General features: G+C 37.9%; 1 protein-coding gene across 2 annotated transcripts in view; it reads right to left on the bottom strand.

Annotated features, from left to right (window-relative positions):
• rapgef5b (Rap guanine nucleotide exchange factor (GEF) 5b) overlaps positions 1-23,051 on the bottom strand; it is a 48,750-nt gene extending 25,699 nt beyond the window's left edge. Inside the window, exons 1-11 of one of the 2 annotated variants that reach the window (XM_053493756.1) lie at positions 22,696-23,051; positions 19,030-19,092; positions 18,535-18,641; positions 17,581-17,702; positions 16,957-17,125; positions 15,271-15,358; positions 13,784-13,835; positions 13,462-13,532; positions 11,604-11,729; positions 4,730-4,851; positions 4,104-4,204 (exon numbers count right to left, since the gene is read on the bottom strand). In XM_053493756.1, the coding sequence (XP_053349731.1) occupies positions 4,104-4,204; positions 4,730-4,851; positions 11,604-11,729; positions 13,462-13,532; positions 13,784-13,835; positions 15,271-15,358; positions 16,957-17,125; positions 17,581-17,702; positions 18,535-18,641; positions 19,030-19,092; positions 22,696-22,866 (1,192 nt within the window). In that variant the 5' untranslated portion in view covers positions 22,867-23,051. Of the gene's footprint in view, positions 1-4,103; positions 4,265-4,729; positions 4,852-11,603; positions 11,784-13,461; positions 13,533-13,783; positions 13,836-15,270; positions 15,359-16,956; positions 17,126-17,580; positions 17,703-18,534; positions 18,642-19,029; positions 19,093-22,695 lie in introns of those variants that run through there. The other variant, XM_053493757.1, reaches the window with a different exon arrangement.
• Positions 23,052-24,809: the final 1,758 nt, after the last annotated feature.

The following is a 24,809-nucleotide window of genomic DNA, read 5'->3' as shown; positions in this document are numbered from 1 at the left end:
CACATGGAACAAGACAGGACCAATGATAAATATCCTGCTGTATGATCATGCACAATAATATAATAAATAAGAAATGAAGCACTTAGAGTCATGCTGTTATAGGAAAAATAATTAACATGAAGACAATGTGATGTGTGGACACCCTGAAGCTGATTATTTACCATTGACACCACATTCTGATACCTTTCATTCCTGTCACACTAACACAATGTACCTATGATTTATTATGGATTTTAAAAAAGCCTGTCATATTTATATCCATTTATAGTCATCTTCAATGTTGTGGAACATCTGTGATAGTTCCTGTTATCATACATTACAACAGCTATAAACACCCCGTAGTCATCCCATAACCAGTCTCTCTCTCTCTCTCTCTCTCTCTCTCTCTCTCGCAGTTTACAAGACAATAAAACAGCTTGGTAGAAAATGTAGTCACAGCTTTACTGTTTACCAAGTGCCAACACTTGAGACTCCACCCAAACCTTCGCTTCTTTTAGCCTGTAAATGCCGTATCAATATCCACTATACAATACAAGTCTTTTTGTAAGCTGCTGCTATAGAAATTGTAAAATACTAGAAAGAACACATTATATCAATCTGTAATTTGTCTCAAAGCAGACACTACTGGTATAGCTTCTGACCAATCATCTGAGAAGTCAATAGTGTTCACCTCTAACAGGGACTCCCAGGAGCTCCTTTAATGGCCCAAACATGTGGAAATTGCTCGGTGTGAGGTCAGGACTCTACTGGGGATGTGACAATAACTCAAGGCCAAGTTCCTGTAATATGCAAGTGGTGCTGTGGGCATCATGAGGTCGTGAATTGTCCTGCTCCTTTGTTACTGTTACTTGTTACAAGGCCATTTTTTCCATTAAAGGAAAGGGCCATAAAAGGAGTTCCTGGGAGGCCAGCATTTCAGACATTAGTAGGCAGTCTAATCAGGGCATACTGAGAAAACTTTGAAGGAATCGTAGCATTAGCGAAATGCTGGAATAAGTGCATTTGAGTAACGGGATTACATAAAGAATTAAAGGTATTTGCTCAGTGGTAGGTTTTGCACCTGCCATGTGGATGGCCTGGGTTCAATTCCCACCTAATGCCTAAACCCCAGGCTATGGATGCTGTGCTGGTCCCAAACCCAGATAAAAAATTGGGAAGGTCACGTCAGGAAGGGCATCAGGCATAAGACCGGCTATTCAACAAAATCAAAAAACAGTTCTGGTTTGACTGGAACTCCCCTCATATTTGTTTAATTTCATGCTTCTGTTTGTCGGTATGTGAAACAATATGCGTAATAACAACTAACATTAAATTGTTTTATTCAGTTATACTGTGTCTATGTCTACAGAGTGTAAACTACACAGTAAACTGTGCATTTCTAGAGAGAGTCAGGATCAATACTGTTAAATTGAACATCACCACAGGGGAAACAGGGGAACAGCGGGACCGACACAAGGCCTCTTTAAACTCTTCTTTCTGCTGTGACATTTTTTCATTACTTAAACCAATGTTATGCGTACATCCATTGTATTTTTTATGCTGTAATACCCAATGAATGGTTATTGTATAGTTATTGTTATTTTAACAAAATAAGGTTTTCAGTTCTTCAGAAAACTGATTTTATAATCTAAAAATCCTCCGCCCTCCGACCCAATGACACACCCAGCCCGTGGCACTCTACAGTATATACCTCCAGTCCTGTCAGGCCCTGGGGACAGGATCTCTCAGCTGAAGCAAGGAAAAAAAAAACATATCACAGACAGAAAACACACAGACACACAGACACACACACACACACACTCTCTCTCTCTCTCTCTCTCGGAACAACCAAGGTACTGACCTTAATTAACAATACTAGCTTATTAAAAATAAACAGAGGGTCTTGCAGGGAAGTGCTTCATTCACACCAGCATCACACATCATAATGAGTATAATTTGTATCTTTAAAAAAGAATAAAAAAAACATAAATTAATTTCCCAGGCATTTCCATGTTCTATAATACTTTTTGCCAACTGTATATTTTGCTGCATCTAATGCATATTTGCTCTAAAACAGTTAAACTAATTATAACCATTACTGTATCATAATTTAAAACCCCTATTAATATGCATGTCATTATTTTTATTATTATTATTATTATTATTATTATTATTTGGATTTTAACCATGATTTGATGAAAAAAAATCTTTATCATGTCATTTTAGTTTATCATGGTACATCTTCACCTTCATTCATCCATCTATAATCACTGCATTTAGTGTATATGACTACTCCTCTGGGTACATTTGCAAATTCTTTAGCATGGTATACAATACCTTTCTTCATTGCACCCACCTATTATATCATTTGCATCTTATGTATAGAACTTCTTCACTGTGTAATGGTTACATATGCAATTTATTTTGCACTGCGACAAAAGTGCACGGCACTTCTGGTTAGATTTCGTTGCCTTGTACAATACATGTGCAGTGACAATAAAGTTAATCTAATATAATTTGAATCATAATATGGACCTGCACAATTATTTAATTACAAAAGGCTGCAGTTTATTACAGGTAATATATGCATAGTCTCGAATATATGTAGAGATTGTTAATTATTTCAGGTTTTTTTACATAATTCTTAGACGATATAAACATTTTGCCACACAACCTCTGAATAAGATAATTATAGATTATATAAATAATTATTTGCGGTTGGATGTCAAAATAATCACAGTGTGTTTTTAGTTTTTTTAACATGAGTGGATTCCCAGGGTCTCCATTAAATTCATTTCAAGGACAAACTCGCATGAGGTGGCAAGGTTGGACTTTATCATCAAAGGAACATACTCTGCCTGATGAAAATGGATATTTTTAAACATGGATTTCCATTATCAGTAGTGCTAACAAAAATAACAGGAGAAAAAAGAAGCAATATTATTCAAAATATTATTCATTAATCCTCGTTTATAACCACGCTTCTCATACTTTTCTTGAGAAGACATAAAACAAAATGGTACTATAGTGTTTATATTATATACAGTATATACACTGTACACACATACTGTATACACATGTATATAGTACACACATGTATATAGTATCTAGTGTAAAATATCTAAATCCTAGTGTGTCATCAGACAGACAATGTGAATAATATGCCCTAATTAGGAGGAGAGCATAATAATCAGTGAGGATAATCAGACCATTAGTAGCTGATGTATTGATGTCAGCTTTCTCATCATGCATCCACCGATTCTCATTAGAATAAACTAATTCACTCGTTATGTAGCGTGCCTTTTACATTTCAAATCTGTGTTTCTGAAACAATCAGTCAGCATGCGATTTGTGTACGACTTGAAAACCTTAGATAAAAGAAAGCTATGCACGTCTATCATTTACAAGTCTCAGTGTTTTATATAAATAAATAAATAAATAAATAAATAATATTAGAAAATATTATATATAGTTATATACAATAAAATGTTAACATGCTTAACATACTTTTTATAATATTATACTCTAATTCACAAAGTGCTGAGACATGTATCAAAAGGTGACTTTTTAATATTACTTAAATCTAAAAGTCGTACGTAGGTGGTTCATTTACATTGCAGGGGGACCAGGAAACAAAACCCGTTCGTAATCCAAAGACAAACATCAGTGGAATCCATCTTCACACAGCGGCGTTAAATAGATGATTCTGACAGGGAGTGACCCCCACCCTCCTTTAAGAAAGACATCCAGTCATAACAGACATTGATTTCTAATTGATAATGCAATGTTCTGTTTTACCCTTTAACTTGGAGAAGCTACAGTAGATGCAGGACCTTTATTTGCACACTGTCTGTCCTTGGAATTACACCACCGCTATAGCATGCACGATACATGTATAACCAGGATACATGTATAATCGTGTCTGTACACTGGAGTCACTATTCATATTCTGCATAGAGATACGCTTTGGAATCATCAAACAAATGCAAACCTTGCTCTGTTGACATTTTCCATGCACACACTCCTCATTTGTAAACTGAGCAAAAGTAAACTGAGTGCAGTTGGAACTGAGCGTCTGGCTAAATACAGCACTCTCTTGGGTGAAGTGTGAGATGAGAGCCCACCTGTCTCTCTTGCTTGAGGGCTCCCGCTGTCCTCGTCCAACGTCAGGTGGCTCAGCAGGTGTTCCAGAACCTTCTCGGGGCCGGCGGGGACGCTGGCGTACCTGTGAGACAGAGATGAGTCACTGGAGTCTTCCTCCTCGATAGAGGACAGTGAGCGGCTGCTGCTGCACCACTCCTCGTCCTCCGTGCCCTCCTCGTCGATGTATCGGAAGTACGGTACGTCGAAGGTGGGGATCGTCACCCGGACGCCGCCGCCACCGCTGCTGTCCGAGCCACCGTCCTCATCTTCGTCTTCCTCCTGCTCTACCAACGCCGCCAGCATCACCCTGCCCTCCAGCGGGCACTTACTGCCCATGCTAGCACCGGCTCCTATCTATCACATTGACTCAGGAGCTCTGGAGCGCCCACTGAGCCCTGAGCCCTGAGCTCTGCGCTGCTTACCAACTTCAGCGTAAAGAGCTCGGTTTGACGGAGCCAGTGGAAATGCAGTGCATACTCAGTGAATGGGTGTTTGTATTATATGAGAGAGAGAGACAGAGAGAGAGAGAGAGAGAGAGAGAGAGAGAATGAACTGTCTGTACGCACCCATGTGTGTATGTACGTGTGTGTGTGTTCATGCAGCTCACCTCCTGGCAAGGGAGGAGTGGGGAGAGGAGGAGGGTGCTTGCTCTGACGTAGTTCTCTGAAGCAGCAGCATCTCTCGGCTTCTTTCTCTCACACACACACGGACTGCTGCGTCACCGAGGGGCTGAGGAGAGAGAGAGAGAGAGAGAGAGAGAGGGAGGGAGGGAAGGAGGAAGAGTGTATCACCAAGGAGATTCCCTTTTCCTCCTGATTTCCATCAATATACACCCCCCCCCGCCCTCAAATCCACAAATTACACCAGCCACATCAAACAGCTTTTTTTATTTTATCATCCGCCAACACAATGCATTAAATTAATATTCCTGCAGGTCTTTATGTCTATTTTAATAATGACTTCATTAGCAAAGGTGTTGGTTAATTACTGTAGTATGGCTTTAGCTTGTAGTGTCACGCACTGTGCAGTTTTCTGTGCTGTTCGTGTTCGTGTGTGTGTGTCTGTGTGTGTGTGCGCGCATTTATTCGAGGCGGTGCCTTTGGAACAAAGGAATCAGGAGCTGTACGGGTCATGCTATAACTCTGCCACCTCATCGCTTGGGTGTTATCAATCTTACACGCTTGTATAAATCTATCCCACACACACCCATATACACACACATGTGCGTATCTGTGTCAATTGCTTACTAGATCTTCAATTCTCTCTAGAAATGAACAGACACCCAGGCACTGGATTGTTGTTGTTGAACAACAAAACAACAAAATTTGCATTGCCAGATTTCTTTATGGTAATTTTTCTCTGCTGTGCTCTAAGCTGAGAAAAAAAAAATTGCCAGGAAGTGGTTTTGTGTGTGTGTGTGTGTGTGTATGTGTGTGTGTGTGTGTACTGTGCCTTGGGCGATGTCTAATCTATTCTGCTTCTAGCCGAGCCCTGTGTGGTTTAGCATGTTATACAGCAGGGAGAGGACCGTTTCTAATAAAAAAAAATAAAAAAAACCCTTTACCAGTTAGGTCTATCTCTTGAGAATTACTGCTTTGTACAGCACATAAACTGGTTTGTTATACTGGTGCACTGGAAACCTCATTTGTCTGGGTGTGGAAATGTGGGTGTGCTGCTGTTGCTGCTGGGGACAAAGGGAAATTTATTCCTTACCTAATTGCATCATCAGGCCCAGTATTTGATGCACCAGTGTGTGTGTGTGTGTGTGTGTGTGTGTGTGTGTGTGTGTGTGTGTGTGTGTGCTTCTGCGTTTGGGGAGTGTTTAACATTTTAATATGCTTTTGTTGTATGCATCCTGCTCATGAACCATAATGTGCTTTTCAGTTAACTTTAGTGTGAGCGCGTGTGAGTGAATGTGTGTGTTTATCTGTGTGTGTGTGTGTGTGTGTGTGTGTGGGGTGGGGGGGGGGGGGTGCAAGGGGGATCACATGTAATTGAGCAGGCAGGCAGACTAGAAGAGTTTGCACTTTTTTGCCCTAATTGCCAATCGCACTGAAGACCTTAATCACACCTGTCCTCTTTCTTTCTCGCTCACACACACACACACACACACACACACACACACACACACACAATGTATCGACAAGACACACTTGCATCCATCAATCAACATCAAATACTGCAAACTACAACTAACCCAGTAAAGTGGCTGTTATTGGAGCAATCAGTTTCTCCACTCCAAACACACTCCATTACAGCTGTCACAGACACACACTGATGACTACAGGCACTGTCTAGCTTTTACTCAAAAAAAGCACTATCAAAGAACACAGTCTAGGACAACTCTATGACTCCACACGCATTTCTATATTACAATACAAAAATATGTTTAACAGTAGACAACCAGAACTATAGCGAAGAGCATACACTCGAGAACACAGCAGGGACCTTTTTCTGTAGCCAAGGAATTGTTTTCTTGAACTCTTTGAATGCTAACATGTGTTTCCTCCAAGTAATGCATTCACCTTCCTCCTTTTTTTTTTTTTTTTTAAAAAGTAGTATTCTGATACATCACACATATTTTGTTTGTATGCATGTGTGTACAGCACACACACACTTTCTTTCTGCTCTACACAGAAACACTGCTCTGTTGGTAAAGTGAAGTTTTAATTTGTTTTATTTTTACTTTACTTTAGTGTGTCGCTCAATCAAGTGTCATTAGACAGATTTCTTGTTTATTTTTTTGATAAAACAGTGTTTCCGTTGTGTGTGCGCATGTGTGTAAAAAGAGAAGAGGAAGGGTAACAGTGTACGACGAGAAGGGGGGGCTCCCGCTTCTGGAACGAATTATGCTCGTAATCCAAGGTTTCACTGTGTGTGTTTACACCATGCCTCGAGCCACATAACATTTATAACTATTGCAGGATTGTCTCATGTGGCCTTCTGTTTGCAGAAAGCTGCAGAAAAGACTTAGGGTACGAAACTGTGCTTTATCACATGGATAAGTTGAAATAAGTGAAACTCTATATCTGCACAGCAAAGGTGTAAAGAGTAATCCGGACAAGCACATCATTTCACATGCATTAATTAGAAGGTTTGCTCTACTTAAAATAGGCCACTTAACAATTGTTACTGATCTCTCTTTGGAATCTAAGCCTAACATGCTTACTTATTAAGTTTGACATCATGTTTATAACCGCAATAGCATTTCTGGTGTCTTCAAAAAGCAATAAAAGTATTCACTGCGGCCAAAATATAGACGCCTGTTATTGTTGGCAAAGGTGCTGTGTAAGCGTTTTTGTGCTCACTGGGAATGCAACAATCTCAGCTGTATGTCAAACCTATTTGACTCACTTTTGTTGTCATGGTCCATGTAGTGTCTACTTGGATATATAAGGAAATTTTCCCAAGCTATTCCAGCATTCTTTATTTTTTTAGATGGTATGAAATCCTTTTGAGAAAAGCAACTATGATGATCATTCAAATGTAAAGATTTTTTTTTTTTTTGCATTGTTTTTAATGCTTTTAAGGGTATCATTTGACCCTCATACACAGTCCACTCCCATGATATTGGGGAAAAATAGAAGTTTTTCGACTGGCCAAGTTAATCACCACACCTTAACCCAGCTGCATTTCACCTTTTAAAGAGGAGACTTGGGGGAGAGGGTCGATTACTAAATCAATAAATCTGGCCTCGTCATTCCATTCCAGTGAGCCCACAGTCAGAGGATCTCATTAAATGCAGTGACCAAGCATCATAAGATTGGTATGTTTAAAAAAAAGGTGATATTTAAAACATAAAAAGCATATGGGATTGGGATTAGTGAGCAGTGCTTTGCTGTGCTTGTTAAGATGATTTAATAGCACCATGAATTATTTCAGCAAAGAACATGGCTGCCTCTAAAAAACGTTTCAGAATTGCCTAGACGTAGAGCTTTGATTAAGATGATTAACCAAAACAAAATATCCAAGTATATACAAGTGCCTGAAAATGTTTTAGACGTTTTTGTCATGGGAAGGAGGGACAGTCTGTGGCACTGCTTATAATCTTGAGATTGAAATTAAAACTATGCAATGTTATGCATTGTACTGTATGTTTGAGTTGCACTTGTATTATGCATGCCAATGATTCTGGAAGGCATTAGAACTGATCCTTCTTAAAACATGTTGTCAGTATAAAGTATCAGGGCCATCAGAAATATCCAGAAGATCAATTCAGAGAAAGATCGATAGAAATGACCACACAAGTCATTCCTGTGCTGTGCCTCTGGGGAAGCACTTACCTCTCTGTTGGACTTTGTGCTTTATCAATACACACCAACACTGCATCATTAAAGCTGTCATTTGAATAAGAGGTCACGCAAGCCCTGACTAAATGACCGTCCATGCAGGAGATTAACAGCTTATTGCATAACTATGAGTACTGTAGGTTGATGTCTAGTTCATGTTTCTAGTTACTTTGGACTAATACACAATGTCTGTTTTCTGTTCACTTAAAAGACAGAGATGTTATGTAGAAACTGAGCATGATCCCACAGTTGTCACTAGTAAAGACATTGTAACGTACTCTACCTGATGACAGCGACCTTAAGAACATCCTAAACCTAATAGCACTATTATATTTAGTTTTTTGCGATATTAAAAATACTTTTTTTTTTATGCAAATTAAAACAAGATGTCACTTTAAGATGTCATCCAAATAGAATTATATAACTGTTTGGAAATCCTTCAGAACACAAGCTGCTGGAAACCAAGTGGTGAAATACTGTTCTGTGTTATTCATCATCTCTTTTCATTGACCTTAAATTCCTGTAGGCTTGTTGCCATCAATACAGGCGTTATAATATTTGCTAAATAATATTTTACATAAATCACCACTAAAGGATATACTGTTTCTATATAAAAAGATATATATATAACTATATGCTTGGATAAAATGAGAACTTTAAAACGTTCAAAGGCCATGCTTTGTACGGGCGAGAATAAACTGCGACATTTATTTAATTCCAGAGTTTACAGCCATGTTAGCTGTAACTGTATGAGACAAAGCAGAGATATCCTAGGACATCACTCAATATGAATGGTATGTACTTTTAAAGTGGGAGTCTAAATCAAAAGAGCAGACTGCATCCAAATGTCTGTGTACTTGGATATAGGCATCAACAAACACCAGAGGACTGTCATGTTCTAACAACTAAATTGAACAATAGAAGATATTCTGTATTTAACTCAATATGATTAAATGTCTTAAATGATAACTGATGCTTTTTTTTGTAAACCACATGGAAGAATTATGTATCTCAAGTATCCTGTTTTGGATTACACACAGTGTGAGTTGAGGTCAGCCAGTCAGTTTATATAATCACATCACAAACTGTGTAAACGAGCTGATTTACACTGTTTGTACGAAAATCATTTCTGAACAAAATGAATAATCTGCTTGCTATGAATCATATACAAAATGTTCATGTTTAGGTCAACAACCTGCATCAAGTAGAACTTTTTTTACATTATAGCACTGAACAGGATCATGACCCCTGAAAATGAGGAATAGATTCCAAAAAACATATTATAGCTCTTAATATCAAAGGATTGTCAATTCTATAGAATATTTCTATGGGTTCTTCAGTTACTTATTGTCTAGGTTTAATGTGCTTTAGTGTGTTATAGTCTAGCTTCAGCAATTAGTCATAGTTGATTGTTTCACTGCTGTTATTTCAAAATGCCCAAATTCAAAAATTAAAATATTTTAAACAATATACAAAACAGATCATTTGTAGGGCAATCTGAAATGCTTTTCTGCTCATTTGTAAAGTACATTTATCTGCATTACTGAAGCCTTCTCATGCCATTTCCAACTTACTGTAAGAACTGCCACTCTAAAGACTGCAATGCATGATAAGTCCAGGAGATCAGCAGTTTATGAAATATTTAAAACCAGCCCATCTAGCACCAATACACATTCCAAAGTCAAGGTCATTATGGCTACATTTATACTGTCAGGTAAATGTGACCCAATTCCGATTTTTTGCTCATATGTGATGCATATCCGATATGTTCTATTTCCGTGTAAACAGGAAAAAAACGCATGCATTCTGATATTTTGAGATCGGTTTCAGGCCTCCTTCATATGTGGAAATAAATCAGATATAGATCAGATATGTGCTGCTAATGTGATTGTCGTGTAAACAGACAGATCGGATTTCCTCATTTGAGTCATTGCGTTCTGTACGTCATTAAAACTGCGGTTTGATGACGTAATGTTATTCTCCGGTGGATGCGCGTGTGGAATTATAACATCGCAGGTGACATGAAAAAGGGTAAAGCACCCAGCCCCCCTCCCCCTTTTAATGCTTATTACCGCTAAATAAAATTAAGAAATCAGTATTTGGTGAATGAAGCATATGTGCAGGCTGCAATTATGCCGTTTTTTTCTCCTCATTTTGCAAACTTTGCATATATCGCATAGCATCAAGCATACTTCACCTCCGTCTATCTTGGCTAGTGTTTAGCGCAAGAACCTCCCTTTAAGTATGCGCGATGTTATAGATGGCATGGCAAGTGTATCGGATATGAGTCATACAGTAGTTGAAAGAACGTGTAAACAGACGGTCAAAAAATCAGGTACTGTATAGGCAACTAATCAGAATTGGGCATCGAGACCTGCAGTGTAAACGTAGCCTAAGATCACACCCTTTCCAAATGTTTAATTTTCCCACTGCACTACCTGAAGCTTGTGCCGTGTACAGTATTTATCCGATGTTGTGCTTTGTGCAGCTGCAGCGATTGGCTGATTGCATGAATTGGAAAATATATGCACAAAGTGTGTAGAGGTGTTTCTAATAAAAGGACCAAAAATTGTATTTATAGTTATAGTGGACATCACATTTATTTAATATTAAGAATTTTTGAATTGTGGGTAAGTACACACAGAGTTGGATAGAAAGTTTTGTGGTTTTAGTTTTAGTTTGTCTTTTGTCAGCAAAGTGTTTGTATAAAGAGAAAAATTGAAAATTGGTGAATGGATGCATTATTATAGTAAGTAGGCTGGACAGATCTAGTTTTTTTGGGAAGACTTTCCTGTAACTAGCAAGTGACAAGAAATTTAGAAGTGGGAGTGCAATGTAATTAAACTATCATAAAGTGGCATGTGATAATTAACAGCTACCTATTTAAGCCCAGAAACCCAGCTTCTTCCAACTCTAATGTTGGACTATATATATATATATATATATATATATATATATATATATATATATATATATATATATATATATATATAAATAATACTTTTACAACCACAATATAATTCAAGATTACAACCTGCATTTCTATTTAATTGTGTAAACATTCAAGTAAAGTCACTAGGACACTGACTTCTTATTTTAGGCCAAAATTACAATTAAACATTGCAACCCATTCACAGTATGTGCTGAGATCAAAGTGTGTCTGTACCTGTATGTGTATATACTCTGACTCACCTCAGCTGGACGTTCGGTGGGTTTAAGCGGGCTGTGGAGGAGCCGGCATCCGTCCTTGGCTATTCGCTGGACCATCTCCATGCGACTCATGTCCTCTCTGTTGCGTAATCTGGTCCCGGGGCCCTGCTGCAGTGCAGGGGGCACAGAGAACACATATCTCAGACCACAGTCCCAAGCCATGGGTCTCCAACATGCACCCACACACACACAAGCACACAAACTGTGTGTCTATCCACAACCCAGTGCACTGCTTCCTATTTCTTTAGGTGAGACAGAAACCTCTGGCTACTTATAATCCAGTTACAGGGAGTAACAGTACACAGCTTGGAATAGGAGAATCTCTCTAGACATTTCGTGAGAGGGAACCTGCATTTCTCTTTCCTTGGGTCTCTCTCTTTCTCTCTTTTCACAAATCATGAATGGGGGTGGCCAGGAAACATCTGCCAGTGGCTCCAGTCATGAATAGGAAGTTTCGCAATGTCCTGAAAATGGAAGACTGACCAGCATTTAGCCTTAGTTTTTTATGTTACTTTGTATTTATGACATAAAACCTGCATGGGAAAGAATCATTAAAATACTCCTAAAAGATAGATTTTGAAGTCTTTTACTTTTTCGGTATCAATAATCAAAGCATCATAATTATGATATGAAGTGTCACATGCCTACACTGGGCCTTTTAGTTCAAATATTATAAACATCAATTAAAGACTGACTACAGACGTTGCATTTACTTCTCCGGATCATAAAGGTATTATGGTTATACAGTATGCAGTGATTCAGGATTGGCCCCTTAACCAGTGTTCCTCCATCAGCACATATACACCTGCACATATACCCCCCACCCACGCACACACACATGACGAATTGGCTTCCAGGATGTAATGCTTATGACCTCATCCTTTAGTGTGACAGAAACGGAAGGGAATTTGCACTTGCTACACAAAGGACTAACAGGCACTACGGCCTATTTAAAGAAGTTTAACCTCATACTGGGAAGACTCGTTCAACATAACTGGAACACTTTACATTCCAAAAGACTTTATCTTAAACCACTTTTTAATATGGACAACAATGAACAATATCGAGTGACAAAAGGGACATGCTTTAAAGTCTCACTCTCACGCTGGTGTGTGTAAAAAGATAAAAGACCTGCATTGTATTTTGAAGAATTCAATAATGGTATTTATAAGCAGACACGTATAGTACATTATTCATCCATGATGGCCAGTTTATTGGACACGTTTACTATAGAAGCACGTTGTAGGTACATTAACCAGTTATAAGCTTGGAGGGATTTTGATAAGTTTGTAAGACCAATGTACATAACAGTACAGGGCTATAATGACTAAATTCTGTCAGATATTAAGATCTGTGTCTTTTACGTACTAAATCACAAAACAAGTAGAAAAAAAATGAAGATTACTCTCAACTCATCAAATATGTATTATTTCTATAAAATAATACAAATGAGTAAAACCCTCCTATGAGCAGGCAGGTTTGAGTGTTGGCATACAAAACTACTGACAGGAGCACATTTGCAGCACATTTTACTGAGCAATGAGCACCAGGTACAGTAGCTACAAGGTAGCGAAAAAAACTCTGCCCTTCAGGGTTTCATAATATAACTTGAACATCATGCAACGATTTACTTGAGATATGAACAGACCATTTAAGGGAACTGAAAATATTATGGTTATCTATTAAATAGATTTATCATAAAATAATGATTTTAGCGATGAAATTTATATAACCCCCATAACATACAGTAATGTTCACTTGCATGTCATGAGTTCAGTACATTCACAGTATGCACAGAGACACAGTAACAGTCACACTGATGCCCAAATTTGTAGCATACCTTTTGATCACTGGAAGACAATGTGTATTGTGGGACGTCAACAGAGTGCTCCTGGTGAGCATCCTCAACCACTGTTTCGAAACAAAGAAAAGAAAAAAAAACACGTATTAGGTATTAAGTATTAACCCTACTGTACAGTATGTGCGGCAGTGTTCATGCACTCTATCCTGATAAAGAAATACATGCTGAAATCACTACTGATGAAATACATTAAAATTGTATTCTATTAAAAGTGCGGATTTTGCTAACTCCAAATTTTAACATGCAATTTAAAAAACATAGAATTTCCTTCTGCATAAAAAAGAATTAAGAGCTGGCTTACTCGATTTGCACCTTCTTTTTCGAGCCAGTGCTGCAGTCAGCTCATTCTGCACCTGTTAAAAATGGAAAACTTTAGCAGGGGAGCCTCCAGCAGCGTGTACCGCTCATGTCAGACACTGTGCACTCTGAGCAAGCATAGAGAACATGATGCAAATGACAACCAGACTGCTGAACAGTGTGAGCAGATAGGACAGAACACCGCTGAACATAATAGCATGCAGAAAATTAGCATCTGCTGCCTGGCGGGCACACAGTCAGCTCCATTAGGAGGAGAAAGTCTCTCCTCAAAGTTTTATAAGTCAGATATGGAGTCTTGCAGGGGACGGAGCTCATTGTGAGAGCATATGCTTTGCATACAAGAGGGGCGTTCAAGTCAAACGCAATATTTCCCCCAGAATATTTTCTATATTTCCTAATATTCAAATTAAATAAAAATATTTCCTTTATAGTCATCTCATAAAAACTCACTACGCTGCACCTTTTCATGTCACTGGGGCGAATAAGCTTTTATTTATTTATAAGTGTGTGTGTGTGTGTGTGTGTGTGGGTGGATGTGCGTGCGTGTGTGTATCAAAACAGAGACTAAATGTACTTTACCTTTCAGTAACAAATCATCATAAAAAAAATCATATCCAAGAAAAATAGACTCTAGGGCTGGTTTTATTAGCTGCTTTTATACAGATGATCCATCACACTATTCAGAACACATAATGTGTTTACAAAAGTAAACTCATCTTGTAACACACAATGAGGTGTGAATCCAGGTGTGTAACAGCAAGTAATGGAAGCAATTAACCATAATGTACCAACAAACCCAACTGAAGCTACAAGACAGAAACAAACAGAAACCAGCAAGCTGACTCATGGTTTCATTTTTGCTTACCCATGCTGAACGCTTTTCTTAATCGAGTACTTCAAAATGTGTTAAATGGACTATACCTTACTCAAGATGCAGTAAGATTATACACCGGAGCAAACAGAAACATTATAACTGTTGGAGCGTCATCAAACCGGTTGCCTGTTTTGTTAAGAAACCACCAAAGCTCTTAATTGCTTTGTACTGTCTTATCACTTAAAATAGCTGGCATTGTATTCCAAATGCACAAACATGACCAACCGACGTTTTCTATGTCTGTTGCCAAGGTGGTGGCCAGTATATGACCTAACCTTTAAATGCAGTTCCGCAACATTAGCTTAATTGCTGGATGTAAAGTGGGCTCGGTATTGCTTTAGTCATGTACAATCAGTGCAGGGAATAAGCTGACTCTCAGAGTGGTCAAGATGGGCCGAGTACACGTAAGCCTCATTATGGACTCACTCCAGAAGCAACAAATAAGTACTGAAATATAGTGCATACAACACATTTTATTTGAAGAATATAGCACAAATAAGTACAATTTGTACATGACATGTAAAAAAAAAAATTGCCTTGATTATAAGCACTAGATAAAAAAAATAATCATTCCAGGTGTTCTGGTTTTGCCTCACCTTTGATGTGAGCATCTCCAGAGCTCTCATTTGAACAACATCTGTTGGACTACAAGCATTTGTACTTGTTTTGGGCTCTCCCTCACATCTGCACAGATAGACATACAGTATAGACACCAATTTAACAAGACACCTTAAAATAAGATCATTAAACTTAGAACTGTAAAGCCCAACATCTACTGTACATACCTTACATTTTACATTATAATGTAACTTATTCTGTGTTTGTTTAGTGCCCTAAAAAAATATCTGCAAAAACCGGAAGTGGATGTGGTCTAGACAGAAAGAGAGACAGCACACACAGTACTATTCCCTCCTGTCTGTATAACCCATGTTTCTATATTAATGGTGCATCCAGTGTAGTCCTGTGCTTAGGAATAGAAACACGGCCGGTGAAACAAAGAAACAACATAAAAATAATACAATCCAAAAGAGACCATGTGCACTCATAATACAGTATGAAAACATATAGACACCTGCTGGTGGGTGTTGTAACTGCAAATCTGAGCGTAATTTCTAGGTGTAAATGTGTCACTGGTTTCTGTGATACTTTTACAGAAAGCTATTAGTGACACTTAGTATTCATTGACCTGTATTTACAGGTGAATCAGGAGCTGTATTTACAGGATCAGGTCACACATTGACTGTTATGAAGCAACATGATAACATATGTGACAGCACTGGTGTTAAAATAATTAAATGTTAAATAATCCAACCATCCTGTGTGCAACTCTCAGACATACTGTAAAAAGCAGCAGAGATTCACGACAATATGTTTTTTAAATGAGAGAGAATGGCATTAATAAAAAAATAAAAAAATAATCACCTAATCACCTAACTAATTTAATTAAAGACACTATTACACTTGACTCATGTTATAAGCTACCGGCACTAGCCCCCCCAAAAAAAGAAAAGCACTGAAAAAGATATATATTTTTTCTCTTCTCTCTTATCCTTTGCACAGGGAACAATGCGTTTGTGGTGCACACATATCTTTGTCTGATGTAAAGATATTCTTTAATCTAAAGTGCCCCCATTTTCTTAAAAAAAAAAAAGAACATACATTATAGACAACTTTAAATGTAAATCATATAAAATGTTCATGCAGTGAGGATAAGGGCTGAGTAATTCCTGGCCTGTTAAGGCCTCTATGAAGACCTGTCGCAGTCCTCATTTTGACCACTAGGCTATAATACCATTTAGTCTAACTGGGAGAAACCTTATCATGCAGGAAGTACAATAACTCAATCCACAATGCCAAAACAAGAAAAAAAAAAGTATACGTTTTTTTCATAACTGGCCAACTCAAAAACCTGAAAGGAACTGCAGGCCAAGCTTAGGGAATTAACAGTTCAGTGATGCATGGCACATGCAAACAAGTGTTAAACTTTATTGACTTTTAGACCATCTGTTCCAATACTTTTGCTCTCCAAAAAAGGAGGGTCTGCCACTAAACGTGCTATTTTCCAAGTTGTTTAACACACCTAGATGTAAATATGAGGAAATTCTAATCTATTGTTGCATCATCATCTTTAGATCATAAATATAAACGTCTTCTGTGTATACCAATAATAAAAAATTGCCCTTGCTGGAGGACTGTTCTTATTTCTCTGCACTGAAAGAGAACATAATTAAAAAATAATATAGAAATATAGTTGCATTAAGTAGAATTTACATAGTACTCACGGTTTTGGGGTGGCCACATGGAGCCGAGTACGAGGCGCTACACGCAAGAGAAGATTCACTCCACTTTGCCACTGGCTCTGATTTCTAAATTCACAACTTTGGGCTTCACATTCCTCAAAGGAGAACTGGTACAATGTTTCAGAGTCTTCAAACACCTTCTGCCTTTCCACTAGAACACAGTCTTGCTCAGTGTTAATATGTGTGCCAAAAACAGTTAGAAAAAAAGAATTAATATTGCTGAAAATGGACATTTAATTATAAAAGGCAAGTCCTATATCACGGGACTCTCAAATTACTAATTTGTTCATTTCAAGCTGTATAATTGGGTCAAAGCATATATTGTACGTGTCCACTGAGAAAGTGGCTAGACAGAACTGCTGGCCGAGTTTAGGTATTATACTGTATATTTCATTATGTACAGTGGGTGACACATCCAAGGGGACATATCTCTCAATGTCATGTGATGTCATTAACAACCAATGTTACTGTTTTTTTAAGACAAGGAATAAGCAAGCTATTTCCATGTGTCTCATACAGTATTACACTAAACTTCCAGCATTGAGAAAATGCTGTGGTTTGTAGACATGTGCGTGGTTCATCAGAGCACTGGTCTCCTGCGTATACCTGAAAGCAGGATGCCCAGCTCCAGCAAAACATTCCAGACTTTAGCAGCAACATTTCTGTTTTCAACAAACGAACACTGCTGTGTCAGCCACTGCACAAGTTCCTGTCCTATAAAACTCCTTCTGTAGAATAACAAGAGGGTTACAAAACAAACAGACACCACACTGTTACTTAAACCTGTGTCTCTGAAAAGTATAATCATAAAACCATCACCACAACCCTATATAATGTAGAGCACAATGCAAAAGTATTAACCACCCCAATTTTACTTTCTTGACTATGACTCCTTCAAACCACGTGACGTCACCAACCGCATCTTTTAGAACTACTCGCTCCTGCAACGATATCTGCTAACAGACACCCCTAAATAGCTGTAGTGCTGTAATGTATCACTACGTTCCTCCCATCCCACCCCGCTGAGAGAGCCGCGAGGGGTTACAGCATCACCCAGGGATCGGACCAGCGATTTCGGATGATAGGGCGAGCACTTTACCACTGCGCCACTCAGAGGCCCACTTTCTTGTATTTTTGTTCTCTGTGCTTTTGAAAGGAATTTTTTGGCTCTCATTTTTGCATTTTCAATCCAGTCTCCTATTAAGCCACACATTGATATATGAATCATTCAAGCATAAAGCATAAAAAAAAATCTAAGAGGTATTAACAGATGATGAGGGCCCTTGAGAAAGGCCCTTAACCCCTTAACTGCTCACATCTATAATGAAATACAAATGTAAGTCGCTCTGGATAAGAGCATCTGCTAAATGGCTAAATGTAAATATGAATTTAATTAAACTTAATTAAATATAAAGACCTGAGGGGTGACTTAAGACTTTTGCAATTATTAAATGTATAAAAGGCAACTTTATTGTATTATATTTAACCAAATAATCAATTGTAACATATTTTAATAAATAAAAACATTCTGGTTGAGATTTAAATCTTGTCTAAACTCACTTGATGATTCTGGCTAGTTTCACATGGGCTTTCCAGTTTTCTTGTCCATTAGACAAAAAAGCGTTCCTGACTGCATGACCAGCACAGGATACATTTTGCGCACAAACCTACAACATGGGGGGTGAATATTTATACTGAAAACATGAGTAGAACAAAAGACAACAAACATCATGTTACCTGAACATAAAGTTCTTGTGTGTGAACAGCAAAAAAATTAAAAATAATTAAAAATGAAACAAAACCACAACCCATATTACACATGCACATGCTGATATTACTTCCTCTGATGTTAAGTACATGTGAGATAAACATCTTCACTCATCTTCAAACAATTAAAGAAAATACACTGCTGATTAACATGATACACACAACAAAGACTAGTCTAAACATGCAGACGTGCATTTGCTCATAGAAAGCCAGGAAAGACAACCAGATTTTCAGGTCACACAAGGACCAAAAATAATGGCAGTGTACAAAAACGTAAAAGTGCTTTACCTTGGGCCTGGTGTCCGAGATGAGACAGCTGATGGTTTCACATGGCTGCTCTGCTGATGCAATCTTTCAAGGAGAAACAGAGGTTAAAAGCACTATAAACAATGGCTCTCTGTCTCCTTGAACAATATACACTGCAGGCTGTGTCTTATCTTAAAGCTCAGATTCATACACTAGTTTATTCATAACATTTAGTTATGATAATTTATCTTACCAAACTATCTACCCCATTCACAAACATGACAAATGATGAATTACACATGCTAAAAAGTTACACATTACTAACTGCGCTATCTCTTGTATAATGCATTGTAACACATTCTGTTTTTGTCTATCTTAATACAGCAATAGATTCCTGAACTTCACACTATAAAGCGTTAGAAATCACACCAAGCAGGTTTCCTTTTGGCTCCGTGCCAAATAAAGTTTACACACTCATATGCAGTATGTCTAATAATGAAACGGCTTGGCTTTCATTTTTAAATTGAGCAACAATTGCAGATTAACTAAAGATTACCTACTTAAATACATCAGCAAACGTTATGCAAAGCTAGATGATGAAAAATCTTCTGCTTCTTCTCGTAATTACAGTATAAATATTTATCCTTTATTATACATGCAAAGGCTTGCTCAGATGAGCTAGAGGTCAACCCGCCCATATTCACCACTTTGCCTTCTAAGCTCTCTTTAAACCTTTAACATGTTGCAGTATAAAATAAATGAGACTACCACTAATGTCTAGTGGAATACACCTCTCACCTAACATCATACTTTTCTACAGGAATAAATGTGTGAGCATTCCTTTTGAATAAACACCAAAGACAATCACACAGCTCACAAAAATACATCCATCTGTGTATGTGTATACTACTATATCCCGAGATAACTTTTACAAATATTACTGAATTTGTTAGAAAATAAATGTGTTTTTCATCTTTCCAGACTTATGACTATTTAGCTTGCATTTCCTCAGGTAATATTTAATATTTGGTAATTACTGCTTAATTCATATTAAAGTATTATTAGTTTATTACTATTCTTGCAAAAGTATTTATTACCAATTTATAGCAGCTTACTTACTAATATAGCAATTTATCCTGCACAGTCATTCAAGTCAAACCGGGACTTTTCATTGTGCAGAATAGCGGAACACAGTTATGAGGGTGAAAACTTTTATTTCTCGATACAATCCAATAAGCTTATCCCACCATTTCATTAGTGCTTGGATACCTTTAAGGAAAAAAAAGGTTTCTCAGCACACAAATGATCAGAATGCTATCTTTACGCTGGCTTCCCAGAAACTCTTATAATAGTTCAAACATGTGGAAATGGCTTGGAGCGAGGTCTGGACTGAATGGGGGATGAGGCATTAAGTCCCAGCCAAGTACTTGTAATGTCAAGTGGTGTTTCTGAATGAGTGTTTGTGTAGTTCCCACAGACAGATGTGTCTCTTCCACAGGTTTAGTTTTAAGGATCAGGCGTTCTACTTTCTAAATGTTCACAGGAGCAACTCCAGTGGGCTCCCAGACTCCTCGGCCAGGATTGCCATTATGGGCTTATGGCCTTCTGTAAAATGTTTGCACTATGTAAATGTTTTACTGTGGCTGAGTGTCTCATCTCTGTACTGTGCTTGAGGTCCTCAGTAAATATCAGTTTTATGCCTTCATTCACAAAAAGTTTTATCTCCCCCTCATAATATTTATCCTGCTTTTACTACTCACAGTGTAACCTCGTGTAAGGATGATTGATTAGGGAGGAAGTTGAAAGAGGTGAGCTGGGAAAGAGCAGCGTTAAAAATTTGCAGGAAACAACGCAGATGTGGTAACATTGCAAGAGCTGGATGGTTAATCAGGTCAAATGTGTTACTGAATAAGCCTAATTTTGATGGAGGGCTGATGTCTAATTGGAGGTGTTCTAAAGGCTTATGGAAAGTAGCATCAAGAAGGTTTGTCTTAAAACAGAAAAAAATCTACCTTGCACAAACTTACTTTTACTCTGACTAACTTTAAGTAGTTTTTTAGTTCTATTTCACCAGCAGTACGATTTAACCCTCGCTTCATCACTGTGTACAAAGAGCAACACCTTTAGTCCTTTAACTTTGGCCAGCTCTCTAATCTTCTCACATGTAAGCCTTTTAAACAGATGAAGTGCTAAAGCTTCAAATTTCAAGCTAATACTGGCACTCAACATCATCCTGTCTCTCTGTATGACCAAAAGTATGTGGACAACCGGCCATCAGACCTATATGTGTGTCTTCCCTACACTGCTGCCTCAAAGGCTGCCATTGTATGCTGTAGCATTAACATTTTGCTTCGCTGGTAGTAAGAGGCTCAAACCTGTTTCAGCAGGACAATGCTCTTGTGCACTAAACGAGGTACAGGAGGAAATGGTTTGCCAAGCCTGGAGTGGCCTAATGGTCTACACAAAGCCTGCACAACTTTGAGTTGAACAGTTTGCCAGGCTTCCTCTGCCTGACATCACAAATATGCTTGTGACTAAAAGGACATAAATCCCCGAAGCGACCCTCTAAAAATCTAGTGGCAATCCTATCCCAGAAGAATGGAGATTACTGTAACAGCAAAGAAGCAACAAATTCTGGAATAAGATGGTTAATATGAGTGTTACCATTGGGTGTCTACAAACTTTTGGAAATTTTGAAAACATCTACTTCTACACTAAATAAAAAAAACAGTCGCGATCTGTCACTTATCAGTAACTAGCGTAAGTGAAATAGAAATAGTTAAAAGGTTAAAGCTAAAAATAAGCTGATCAGCTTTAATGTATTTAGTGATATTATTATTTCAGGTTAAAGCGCACATAAATGTCTGTCTGTCTTTCTGAACAGCAGAAAGTAACATATTATTCTGTAAGTTATTAATACAAGCAAATTCTGTTAGGTTGTGTATCTTATGCTTTGCTTAGTTGTACTTCTTTTATCGTCAGCCAAATACATTCTTTGTTCAGTAACCGGTGAGTGAATCACAGATGAAAAATTGAAAAAAATTATCTAATAGCTTATTTTTAAGTAGACTCTTAAATCTGTTTATAACTTTTACTCAACATTTCGATTTCATTCATGGCGCAGATTAAATCAGGTCCTCCAATGTATAAAAACGTAAGGATATCATTGAAAGACTGAGGTCTGACCAATGTAAAGGCAAAACCTTTTATATATAAAAGATTACATTAGCAACGTCCCGCTGTGGCACACACCAGCTACTTCAACCATGAGAATAAAAAAACTTTAAACAAAACACAGAGACCAAATAAACTCAAAGCACACCACCATGATTTCAACAGAAACATGTTTAATCTGCTTCAGGGTGGATTTTTTTTTGTTGCCTTAAGTATAACTTTGCGGTTGTTATTGTTTCTGTTACTTATTATTCTTCTAACAATTACCAAGATAATTGATGTTGATATTTTACTTTCTTTTAAAAGTGTGTTGCAACACCTGGTAGGCTTATATGACGTCAAACATGAAGGTGTTTGGTTAAAAAAAAAAAAAAAACACCTTGCATGAGGATAGACGATGACTGCATGAACTCACTCACTGTCATTCACTCAACATCAGGGAAACAGATTGAAGAACTTCAGCACGTTTTATAGCCCAGGTGTTTGCATGCACCGCTGTAATGCCTGTATAAATATGTTTCAGAGTAAACTTACCACCTCCGAGCTTTTCTTCCTAATCAGCGAGCTGTGTTTGTTCAGCACAGGTGCGTCCGCTTTGCTCGGACTCAGCCGAGCTTGTTGTTCTCTCACCACCTGCCTCCAGCGCAGGTATAAATGCTCACTTTTATCCGATAGCGGACTTTTCTCCAGCATCGCCATATTCATATCGACACCAATAACCCGCAGGCGGTAACGTCTTTATCCATTCACATAACAACACCCAGGCTCGGTTTAATTACACCGCCGCTACGGTTCTCGGGTCTTATCGGATAAACTAATTTAAGTAAAGAAGGAAAGTCATTTAAATCCACCGACACAGGCGACAGAAATGCACTCGGAATTATTGCCCCTGTTTGATGCTACACCGTGACACGTAATCCACTTAGGTTTAAAATGACACACAAGTGGGCGGGATTAACCGGCGAGAAGGTAAATATAGGCGTGGCTCCGGCTTCAAAGGTGAAGTCACGTGACGCCCCGTAGTCTCCCCCACGCTTACAGAAGGATTTTTCACACTGCCCCGTTTGTCACGTACTCCCAGCATTTTAATACTGCGTATATTCTGGCAATATTGATCTGGGTCCCAATTTGTTTTTCAGTCCTGTCATTTTCCTTATCCAGGAACACCTTTCAAGCGTAACTAATAACAGGTGTACGCTTCCAGTCAAAAGTTTCGACACACTTTCTACTTCCATAGTCTTTCCTGCTTTTTATTTTTAAAGCAGTACTGAGATGCATCAAAAATATGCGTTAATATCCTTTATGTGTCTGCTACTTATGCTTTGTAAAGCCTTCATAACGCCTCTAATCTGCTGTTCTGTTGTTAATTGTTGATTTTTAAGGCTGGTAACTCTAAATGAGCTTCTCCTCTGCAGCAGAGGTAAGTTTTGGTCTTGCTTTCCTGGGAAGGTCTTCATGAGAGCCGGTTTCATCATGGTGCTTAATGGGTTTTGCAAATGCAAATGACAATACTGATCTTGCAAGAACTATTCCAGAACAGCTGACTTTCATTTCTTAAAATAACATGACTTTCAAAATATTAAGTAACCCAGTAAAAAAAAAAAAAAAAATCAGTTTAGTTTTTCTAATTAATATCTATTGGTGCAGGTGTCCTAATTGCAATCCTAATGCAGTATGTGTTATTTCAAAGTATTAAATCTCCAAATTGTACAAGAATGTAGAAAATAAATCCAAACTTGCCATAAATAATTTACAACTTGAACTGAACTAAGTATACCCTATAAACACCACTATATCACACATATACTGAATGTGGCTCTTCCCTGAATTGTTGCAACAATGTTTGAAGCAAGTAATTGTATACGATATCTTTGTATGCCACTGGAACTAAGGGCCCTAAACCTGTTCCACATGACAATGATAGTAAACAAAAGAAAGGCCCGGTTTTCCAAGGTTGGAATAGCAGAACTCGTGTGACCTGCTCAGAACCCTGATCTCAACCCCACTGAACTGGATGGCAACCCAGTAGCCCATGTCTCCTCGTCTAACATAAATATCTTACCTCAATAATGCTCCTGTGACAGAATGAGCAAATCCATACAGCCATGCTCCAAAGTCTAATGTAAAGCCTTCACAAATGGGAACTAAATCTGGTTAAGAGCGTCAAGAGAGGACTTACGATTGTTATGTACAGGTGTACACATACTTGGCCATGTGGTGTACATTATGAATACTAGTGTGGCATGGTGGTGCAGTGGGTCACAGCTCTTGGGTTTGCGTTATTGTATATTCTAGATTTTTGCACACATGTAGTCAGATTTCCTATGCTAAATTGACCTAGTTAAGAACATGTGTCAATAGTGTATACTGTGTACACTTCCAGTGTCAGCTCAAAATTGTTTTATAGGTAGAATTACATGAAACTGGTTTAATAACATCCTGCGGCAAATTTAAATTTGGCACAAAGTGTTTTTAGGTAACACAAGCAATGACCTTTTAAAATGAAACATATGGGGGTATATTTATATAGAGACAGTTGTAACACTATAAAAAGTTCAAATTTTTTAATTAATTTATTCTCAATTTATATTTGGTAATTATTAATATTGTCTTAGGCAGAATAAAGTTTAGCCCCTCACAATATTCAG

Source organism: Clarias gariepinus, chromosome 4, assembly GCF_024256425.1.
Source record: "Clarias gariepinus isolate MV-2021 ecotype Netherlands chromosome 4, CGAR_prim_01v2, whole genome shotgun sequence".
NCBI lineage: Eukaryota > Metazoa > Chordata > Actinopteri > Siluriformes > Clariidae > Clarias > Clarias gariepinus.
The sequence above is the reverse complement of the archived record's forward strand: the minus strand, read 5'-3'. Positions and strand labels throughout refer to the sequence as shown.